This window comes from Sparus aurata, chromosome 6, assembly GCF_900880675.1.
Source record: "Sparus aurata chromosome 6, fSpaAur1.1, whole genome shotgun sequence".
Taxonomy (NCBI): domain Eukaryota; kingdom Metazoa; phylum Chordata; class Actinopteri; order Spariformes; family Sparidae; genus Sparus; species Sparus aurata.
Window position 1 is genome coordinate 5,784,906 of NC_044192.1, and position 10,404 is coordinate 5,795,309.

Here is a 10,404-nt window from a genome sequence, read left to right on the forward strand (position 1 = left end):
TTGTTTTTGTCATTAACTGCTAAAACTACAAACAATGGACATGTAACAAGATAGATAGATAGATAACTTTAATAACCCCTGAATCGAAATTAGGTTATTGTACATTCAAATACAAATACAATCAAAATACAAGGACAACTATAGAAACAATAAAATACTATATACAATAAAATGCTTAAATAGCTATAAAATAAGATAAGAGGAAGTAAAATAAAATAGAATAAAATAAAAATACAGAGTTTTATGTAATATTATGAAAAAAAAAACGGAAAATAAATGAATAGAAATAATTTAATGTAAAAACAAAATAGGCAGAAAATTATAGACAGTGAATCCAGTTTAACTGCAGACAGAAGTGGCCCCATATTTAATAAAATACATAAAAATGCTGTAAATAAATTCATAAATCAGAGGTAAAAAATAAATAAATCAGTACTTCCTGCTTTAAACTGTAACATCGCGAGATTTGCCTCTGAACACGCGCTATGAACCTTCTCCAAAATAGAAACCATGCAACTGCTGTGATCTGTCTAATGATGCGTTCATGACTTTGGGAAATATAATTCTCAGCTCGATGATGGCTCCATTTCATCCTCCAATGTCGTGGATTTTTTTAAACAAGAGCCACCAATATCTATTTTTTTTGTGTCAGGACTTAGCTGACTGCTGCGGGGAACATAACTGGAGGTAACATCTCACACTGGACCTCTCCTCCCCTTCCATGTGCATTGAGAGCACACTCAACCATGGTCAAATTCATTGATTATGTACACATACTTAGCCAGTAAATCTGATTCTGATTCTGATATGGGATCAATAGCTCCCTCACCATTCCCTCTTGCTGTATTTCAATTTGTCCACCAGAGGGAGCACTATGCTTTTCCAAAATCCTACATTTTCCTCGGACATGAACGCAGCGTGACGAAGAAGTGAAACCGATACACGGACTCCGTGAAGCCCCCCCGACCGGCGGAGAAGTTACCAGAGCCGACCGGCAAGTACCCCGAAGAGCCCGGAGGAAGCCCATGTGGGTCTGAGAGAGCAGTGGAGGGTAACGTACACAGAGTAATGCCAGTATTAACAGCGAACTCAAGGGGTACAGATAGTTTGAGGAGCCGGTAGCCGTTTGTCACCCGCGTTGAGAAGAGGAGGACTTCCTCACTGCGTCGCTATCAGCCGGTAAGAAGTGCGAGCTGCCTAGCTAGCGGTTAGCATGCTAAGCTAGCGCTCGTAAAAACAACACTCGATAGCAACAACTTAGCTAGCGAGCTAACTTAGCCATTGGGCAACAAAAGAGTGTAATTTAGCAACACGGGTTGAATTGATTCAAGACTAATGGTGGTTTATAAAGTGGCGGAGATTACCAGCAAACATTAAGTCTTTATGTTTTATACTGACAGTTGGGAGTTGATTTGTGAGTCCACCTAGCTTAAAGTAATGTTACATTCTGACGTTAGCTTTGTTAATTCAGTGTCTGTTGAAACTGTTTCAAGGAGGTTATAATTCAGTCACCTCATGTGTATTATGGAGGGATTAATACATATTAATAACACCTCTTTAAGATTAGATAACGATAATTACACCCTTCTTAACATTACAACATTTAGCTCATTAAAGTGCCTCACAAACTGACCCAAAATGGATCCAAAGAGTGTGTTTTTAGCTGCGTATTTGATCAGTAATCCATGTTTTTAAGCTCAAAAAGTCAGGATGACTTGCAGATACGTATTTACTTACAGTATCACTAGTGAAAAGTAGCACAATACATGTATTCAATTACTGTACTTGGATACAGCTATGAGGTATTTGCACTTTACATGAGTATTTTCTTTTTTTGTGATTTCATACTTGCTAATCCATATCATCAATACAACATATAATCAGCAGGTGAATTATGATTTATAGCTTTTGATTAAACAGATAAAATTGATTTTACCCGTTAAAGTGTTACAATTACCCACAATGCAATTTAACAACTGAGTGACATCACTGGAGGCAATTTATCAGGTTACATGCAGCTTCCTGCGGAACCACAAAAGGCCTTGTGCTGTTTTTTTCTACGTATGCAGTTGTAGACTAAATTGAGCTCCCCCTTTTCATGTACACGTTAATTAATGTTGATGAAGCTTCTCAGTTATCCAGGTCTTCTAATCTAAGTGCTGAATCGTAGGCAACTGGACTTGTTTCAGTTTCTTCTTTGAAGAAACTGAAACAAGTCCAGTTTCTTTGAAGAAACTGAAAGAAGTCCAGTTGCCTACGATTCAGTGTTTAGATTCATGTTAATTAATCAATACCCAGACATAACAGATTATTTGTACACACTGATACTGTAGGTAGGAAACTGCACAGTGTGATCATTGTGTTCAGTGTTCACCTCAAGAGCACACGTTGTACTATAAGGACATTGTCTGTAAAGAAGCTGTGGTATGTCAGTGACATGACGGCTTATGTACCGTCCCACGTCATGTAAGGGGTGTGTTAAACACTGACAGGAGTCTGTTGTTAGATATTTTTTGATTATTAACTGCACACAGGCTCTGATGCAGCCGTTACTGTTCAGTAAAATAATTGTAGAGTCCATAAATTCAGTGGAGAGATGCATGTAAGCAGTGAAGGCCACACAGCACAGTCGTGTGGGAGGTCTCTCTTATATGATCAGTTCATATCATCACAGATATTAACCAGCTTTTCTTTCCAGATAAACATAAAAAAAAAAAAAAGACAAGATGCCTCAGAAACAGAAGTCCAAGTCCTGGGCGGAGCTGAAACAAGCTGGAAATGAATGTTTCAAGACGGGCCAGTACGGAGACGCCAACAATCTCTACAGCCAGGCGATCAAAGAGCTCGAGAAGTCCAGTGAGTGTTATTTAAATATCACCTGTCGATACCTAATATTACAGCGCACTGTGAGAAATAATGAGCATAAACACAACCATGTGTGTTTGCATTTAAAGCAGCCAGACTCTCACACAGTATGTAAAACATTCAATCATTTTAATACCTATCAGGGAAGCGTTTCGATCACAGTTGCATGTTTGTTTCATAAAATGTCTTCCACATCAGTGATCTGGTCAACAGACGTCACAGTGAACAGTTTGTGTACCTTCTGATAGAAAATACATTTCAGTCTTATGAATGTTCCACAGTGTCCCTGACCCTTAAATCAATGTTTTGTCCACTTCCGTCATGTCTCTTTGTATAACACGACTGTCCTCATCAGTCGGCCTTCTCTTCCTTCTCTTCCAGTGTGTGTGAAATGCTCCTCTTTAAACAGTGTTCCCTCCTCTCCAGGTAAAAAGAACCCAGAGGATTTGGCCATTTTGTACTCAAACCGTGCCGCAGCCTACCTGAAAGACGGCAACTGTGCAGAATGTGTGAAAGACTGCAACATGTAAGTGAACAACAGAAGTTACAGCCTCCATGAGGTTATTTTCAGCCCGTCATTCTCAGGGGTTTTTGTTCTTAACACTCCAGATTTCAGAAAGACTCAAACATTTAAGAAAGAGCCCGGCTGATGCACATCAATCAATCAATCATGTCTTCATGCTGGTAGCTTTTTTAGGCATCGATGGTGTCTTTCAGTTTCTTTCAGTTTAGACTAGTAACTCTTGGAGATGAAGCCTTCTCATCTTGATGAGAGTTTGAACAAAATGTCTGACTCTTCATATTTTCTCCCAAAGGTCTCTGGAGTTGTCACAGTTCAATGTCAAGTCTCTGCTGCGTCGTGCCGCTGCCTACGAAGCTCTGGAGCGTTACAGGCTGGCCTACATCGACTACAAGACCGCCCTGCAGATCGACTGCAACATCGCGGCGGCTCACGACGGCACCAACAGGTACCTGAGCTGTAGATTACCTGAGTGGTTTCTGAAGTATCAGAAGAAGTGACCCAGAGACTCTAACAACAGATATATCCAGAGTTTCTAACGGTGGAAGCACGCAGGATCTCACTTTTTGACTGTTTTTTGTTGTTTGTCAGGATGACGAAGGCGCTCACAGAGGCAGACGGGCTGTCGTGGAGAGAAAAGCTTCCTCCGATCCCCACCGTCCCTCTTTCTGTCAGAGAGAAACTTACTCAGAAAGCTACCGCCACTTCTCCACAACCGAACCCGACACCGCAGCAGAACGGCACCAAACAGACAAACAAACCTGGTGAGAAGAGTTAGGATTTCTGTTGCACTCTGTACTTGAGCTAATGCTGAGATAGATCATGTCATTTTCATCACTTTATGTCTTTAGATAGTGATAATGATGATTTTAATATTTCACTTTAAGATAACCGGCTACACGTGAACACAACGTGATTTCTCCCAGTATAAAGTTTTGTTCTGTGCACCTGGTCAGAGACATGAGCTTCTGTCTTCCTTCTTCTTCTTCTCTTCTCGTCAGCTCCAAGCGATAAAGACATGAAAAAAGGCCAAGTCCTGAAAGAGGAAGGCAACGCCCTGGTGAAGAAAGGAGAGCACAAGAAGGCCATAGAGAAGTACAGCCAGAGCATCAAACTCAACCCCAATGAGATCACAACTTACACCAACCGGTGAGTCACCGCTCCGTCCACACAGCCATGTTTTTTCTCTACAATGATCGTTCAGCTGTTGATGTAAATTATGTTTGAGGTGTCCTTTTTCTGCTGTGGACATAAAGGTGTCAGGTTTAGGATATTGTAATAATTATACTGAGAAACAGCTTTTAGATGATTGTGGCATATTGGAGTGAGCAGACTGATCTGCAAATGTGCATTTTCAAAGTGTCCGTGTCTAAATCACCACAGAAGAAAAGGTAACAACTGCTAGCTTGTTCATGTTTGTACTGTTAGCAACTGTGAGGTCTGAAGGAGTTTAAAACAGTCCAGATGTTTTTTTTAATTAATGCTTAATTTGTTATTTTTTAAAAACATCAGACTGGGTATCAGCACAGAATTCAAGAATTGATTGGTCAGTTTCCCAGCTAGAACAAAAAAAAATGTCCGCCTGGTCACAAACTTTCTCAAATTCAGCACAAAAATGTGTTTCTGAAAACGTTTGCGGTGAGAAATTGGCTGAATATTGATACATATCTGATCAAAATGACTAAGATTTATAGTTTGACCTGAGATTTATTAGCCTTGATGGACCGGCAGACCTCCAACCAATCAGATTGGACTGTCCACTATGTCCTTTTAAAAAGGCATCATGCTTTTTTTAGGCTAAAACACAATCCATGTTTTACATCTCGATATTTTAAAGTCGGTTCATAAATGCCAGCAGTGGGCGACAACCCAAATATTATAATATTTTGAACTGGATTAAAGGCTTCCCAGCAGCATTAGGTCATTATTTACACAGGACCAAGCAATTATGTTAATATTGTTACAGCTGTAATACTTAATGACATTGATGATTGTTTTGCATTTGACTCTTAGCGAGTATTTTTTCTGGTATGAGAGATAAACAGATAGATGAGCTGCCTACAATATGTAGTTTAACGTAAAGAAAACCCTTTCTAGACGCTCTGATGTTTGATTGTGTGTGTGTGTGTGTGTGTGTGTGTTATCAGGGCGCTGTGTTACCTGTCGGTGAAGCAGTACAGAGACGCCGTCAGAGACTGTGACGAAGCTCTGATGATTGACAGCAGCAACATCAAGGCGCTCTACAGGAGAGCTCAGGCTCACAAGGAGCTCAAGGTGAGCGCCCGAAACCGCATCGCCGCGCTTCGCTTTCCGATTTTCCCTCACAGAGTAATCAGACGTTCGCCTTCAAGCGTGTCTTGTGTGTGCGTGCGTGTGTGTGGAGGTTTTCATGGCGGGCGACAAAATAAAAGTGTTTTTCCTGCCTTGATAATTGCTGATGTTTCCCGTGGCAGCGTCGCCTTATCATTATTCTGCACACAGGGAAGGACACGGTTAGCAGCTCCGTGCGCTGCAACTGTCGACTCTGTCTGGAGGTTTGAGTTGTGTGAAAAATGTCCAGAAAAAGAGAGAAAAAGAGCCACGACGAGCTGATGTGCTGGATTTTGTTTCAGCTTTTTTCCACCTGGTTTTAACACGTTTATCCGGATTAAGTGGGATTGTGATCAGATCTCAGGAAAATGTTCATCTGCAGTAAATCTTATTTTCTTGAATGATCATATTAGCTTCATTTCTGCAGCAACTTTCAAAATAAAGTGGCAAAGTCAAAATCTGACAGCTGTTAAACAAGATACAATAATTTTACTTACGACAGAAAGTTAAGAAAGGGCCACCAGATAAAGAGGGAGATGATTTTGCCAGCTGAGGCGCCACCGACAGCAAAGAGACGATCCAGATTACAGAACCATTAAAAGGCTCTGCAGGAGCATCTGAAGCAGCAGACGGCTTCACTGAGAGTCAGCAGATGAAAGACACAAGCAGCAGATCGAACATTCACACCTTTAAAAACCTATGAAGTCTCAAAGTTGCTTCTAGCAGCCGACAGGTGAAGAGCTGACTGGTGTTAAAGGTCTGCTTAGTCTAGCTTAATTATACAGCTCATTCAGCTTTTATCACCAGTGGTTTCCACATGTTTATTCAACTTGTCATCATCATTTAGGAGTGTTTATTTATGAAATTAACCTTTTCTACGACCAGGAGTGAAGTCTCTCTGAGATTAGACGTCTTTATCTCGGCCAAGACGGACAGCGGCGCAGTTACACGGCTGCAGACGTAAAAACTTCTAACAGTTAAACAACAAAACAAATCAAAAATCATAAGATGTCAAAAACATTTACAGCCTTACATGCTGTTGAATTGTACCACGTAATATTACCAGGTGTATATCATATTTTTAACGTCTTAGAGGGTTGACAAAGAAAAATTAGTTTTGATAACAACGCAGGCAGAAATGAGGCTGAGATATACAGATACTTATATCAGTGTTAACACATCATCAGCATTTGTTTTAATGTCTTAGAAATGTCTGGATGCTTTGAAAAGCTGAGCAGTAACATGTGGCTGCAGATATTACTGCATCAGTGCAGTGATGAGTAAACTGACTCTGATCCACCTGTTTGTTCAGTAACATCAGGCCACAAGAGGGAGATTTAACACAACAGAATGGTCACAATCTCCCCACCTAATATGTTCAGTTATATTCATACCGACAGAATGTTTCAGAGTAAAATCTACACGTATAAAACATCTTCAGGGATGAATACATTGTAACTGAAGGAAGCTTTCACAGCGAACAAGCCTGCAGCTGCAAGAGAACGTCCTGTTTTCTCTCCTCGACCTCACGAAGCTTAATTCTCAATCCTGGTTTGTCATTCCTGCAGGATATTAAAACCTGCGTGGACGACCTGAACAACCTGCTCAAAGTGGAACCAAAGAACTTGGCTGCCCTGAAGCTGCTGCAGGAGGTGCAGAAGAAGAAGTGAGGACGCGTCGGGGACCCTGGAGAGGAAGCAGCGGTAAGGATCCGTCACTGCACTGCGAACAGACGGAGAGAGGAAGACGACGGAAACAGCCGAGCAGTCAAACCGATTCAGCCGCTTGTGATTCAGAGTTTCGGGGGGCCTGCGTTTCCCAAAAGCTCCTCCGCACCGAGCACACGTTCGATCTGTTTACCGTCAACTGCAGCAAACGTGAGCTCGGTTCTCGAGGTGCTTCTGGAAAACGCAGCTCTGGTTGGTGGGAAGTGAGGGTGTGTCAGGAACAGCGTTTTTATTTCACCAGTTTTAGTGTCACTGAGTATTTATGGTCATTTAAAAGAGCTGAAATGATTTATTCTAACTCGAGAATAAGCTTTTACCATCACCATCTGTTAGAGATCAGCAGCTGGACGCGTCGGTTCATTCACTCACTGCCAGTTTTATTATTAAAGGTCGAGGCGTAACATCGAGAAGCTTCCACTGTCTGACAAGTTTGAGAGGAAGAATCCAGATAAAACGAGGCGTAGATGAAACATTATACAGCACATTAGACACCATCGATATACTGCATGTCCCACAAATAGATAATAAATGACATTATCGTCATTTTAAGACCAATTCTATGCCACTGAAAATAAAACTACTGGTATAATTATGCAAGAAAACCTTTTCAAACAGTATCGACATTTCAGTTTTCGTCAATATTCCGACGTTGGAATTGAAATGTGTAAAAAAAAATATCCTGAATAAAAACATCCACCGAAGTCTTTCTGTTCCAAACTGTCTTCTGTAGCCGCGAGTAACAGAACAAGATACCGAAGCTGCACAATTAAATCACAATTATTATTGAAATTGCAACGTGGCAAAGTGCAATAATCAAACCACAGGGCTAAAATGTTTTCATGTCCAGATGTGAGGAAACACGACTGCAACACATTACAGTGAATCATATCACAGTTGTGACTTTTCTGAACCATATCAAGCCGCTCAAGTCGATAAGGTCAAATTATTTAGATTATCGTGCCAGGCTCTGCACGACCGATATATTTCAAATGGGCATCCGCCACAACACAGCTAAATAATCAGTGTGCATCGTCTGCACGAGCCGTCCAGGATCTCCTAATCAGAGCTGCGACTGGTAATTGATCCCCCTGCCTGCTGATTACTTTCTTGATTGGCCCTTTAGTCAGAAAACAACGTGAAAATGTTCCTCAAACGGTCCAAAACTCAAAGATGTTTAAATTCATTTTAGCAGCAAGAATTGTGAAATCCACATGGACTCGTTAGTCTTCGGGGGTAAATCTGAACCGTGGTGATTGTAAATGTTTATTCTGTATTTTTGTATTTACAAGTAAGCAGCCATTTTCTCACATGTTTGACACTCAGGTAGTTTATTTATCCTGTTTTTGTTTTCTTTCTGGAGTCTTGGAGTGTTTCTCAGTGGGTTGATATTTCAGTGTTCATATCATTATGGGACAGATTCTGGTGATTACTTTAAAAAAAAATACCACACGACATAATTAAGGATTTAATTAACTTCATGTATTATTTTTTTTCTGGGGGGCAGTGAACGCAGCACCAGTCTCCAGTCGTTAGCCTCGTGTTCCTCAGTTTTGAAGCTTCGGCCAACAGAACATTTTTGACGTATCGGTGACGTTTGGTCACAACAGCAGCACCTTCCTGAAATCCAGAGCCTGTTGGAGACAACATGACGTGTTCTTACCTTCTTCTCCTGCCTTGTCGCAGATGTCTGAAATGCATCTGCGTCGCTCCACTGAGTCGTATTTGTGTTTTCGTTTACTACGTCTACGTTCAAGAGCACCGGGTTGTTTCCTTTTCCATTTTTACAGACGAATATGTGAACTGAGTGAAACTTGTCAAACGGGTCGTCACAGTACTGCCTCATTCTGTCTTTTTTCCCCCCTTCATTTCATTGTGTTGTTGTGAAAACTAGGTGATCCTGCTGTAGTTTGGCAATCTCCATCTTGCCTGAAGTGCCTGTCTTCATCACTCTGCTGCAATGTAAAACATCGGTTTCTGGTTTAAAGACAAACAATAAAAATCGCACCTACAGTTCAGTTTAAATCATACAGAGTAAAGAAGGTGATAATCGAGCCGCACGTCTTCACGTTCGAGCCACGTGGCTGCAGCAGTGCGACGACAGCCCGACACTCTTAGAAACTGAGATCCTTTGTTTTATCACGTTTCTGTTGTTTTTGTCAACCTGCTTCTGTTTGAACTGCAAATAAAAGTAATAAACAGACCCGAGTTGCGTCTTTTCTTCTTCTTTAAAGCATGAAAACACAGCAAACAGACGAGCAATCAGTCGTTCGGGGGCGCCAAGGTCGATACCAATCATGTCTAGTTAGTTAATGTGACGCTAAAGCAGCAGCTAACTTAGCTTAGCATAAAAGTGGGGACTGGTTCGGAACTACCACGAACTCCCAGCACCTCTAAATCTCACCATTATCCTGTTTGAGTGTAAAACAAACTAAATCCCTGTATTTTGAGGTAATGTTGCATTTCTTGCCCGGCAACCAGATGAAAACTCCAAAAGGCTGCTGGTCTGGACAGGAAGTCATCAAAAAACATGCACTGCTCCTTCATGATCGCCATGATGGCAGCCAAACCAAAAAAACAAACAAAACCAGCCATCAAATCCGTCTTAACATTGTTCACTGTGTGTTTTATCTTCGTATACCAGCGTAGAGACGAGGAGAGAGGCTGTAATAACAGTTAATAAAAATAACAATTACTGATTATTATTATTAGCGCGTCGGTATTTCACTTAATGAGATAAATATCACAACACCCCAAAGTTTGCACTTATGTCTGTCTGCTCGAGGCTCCTTACACACCTGCAAAAAACTGTTGTATATGAAAATGTGAAATAATATCTGCCAGAAGCATCTTGTTTCAGGACATTTCTGTTCTTCAGGATGTCAATATTTAGGAACCTCCAGGTTGTAATTTTATCCACTATTTTACTGAATTATTAGCTCTGAACGCAGCTGCACATGCAGACAGAACTCCAAGTCGAAAGTG

General features: G+C 41.0%; 1 protein-coding gene across 2 annotated transcripts; it reads left to right on the forward strand.

Annotated features, from left to right (window-relative positions):
- Window positions 1–913: 913 nt before the first annotated feature.
- Window positions 914–9,623, forward strand: tomm34 (translocase of outer mitochondrial membrane 34). Of its 2 annotated transcripts, XM_030420663.1 has the most exons (9): window positions 914–1,179; window positions 2,699–2,856; window positions 2,955–2,972; window positions 3,292–3,391; window positions 3,681–3,833; window positions 3,977–4,149; window positions 4,387–4,534; window positions 5,533–5,659; window positions 7,264–9,623. In XM_030420663.1, the coding sequence occupies exons 2-9, from the start codon at window positions 2,727–2,729 to the stop codon at window positions 7,363–7,365; spliced, it is 951 nt and encodes a 316-aa protein (XP_030276523.1). In that variant the 5' UTR covers window positions 914–1,179; window positions 2,699–2,726; the 3' UTR covers window positions 7,366–9,623. The 2 variants fall into 2 exon arrangements, with proteins under 2 accessions (XP_030276523.1, XP_030276524.1); XM_030420664.1 differs by lacking the exon at window positions 2,955–2,972 and having other exon boundaries at window positions 916–1,179.
- Window positions 9,624–10,404: the final 781 nt, after the last annotated feature.

Excerpts from the sequence above, each read along its gene's own strand:
- tomm34 (XM_030420663.1), top strand. The coding sequence starts at position 2,727 with ATGCCTCAGAAACAGAAGTCCAAGTCCTGGGCGGAGCTGAAACAAGCT. Across the intron at positions 3,834-3,976 it reads GCTCACGACGGCACCAACAG|GATGACGAAGGCGCTCACAG; the intron begins GTACCTGAGCTG and ends GTTGTTTGTCAG. Across the intron at positions 4,150-4,386 it reads CAAACAGACAAACAAACCTG|CTCCAAGCGATAAAGACATG; the intron begins GTGAGAAGAGTT and ends TCTTCTCGTCAG.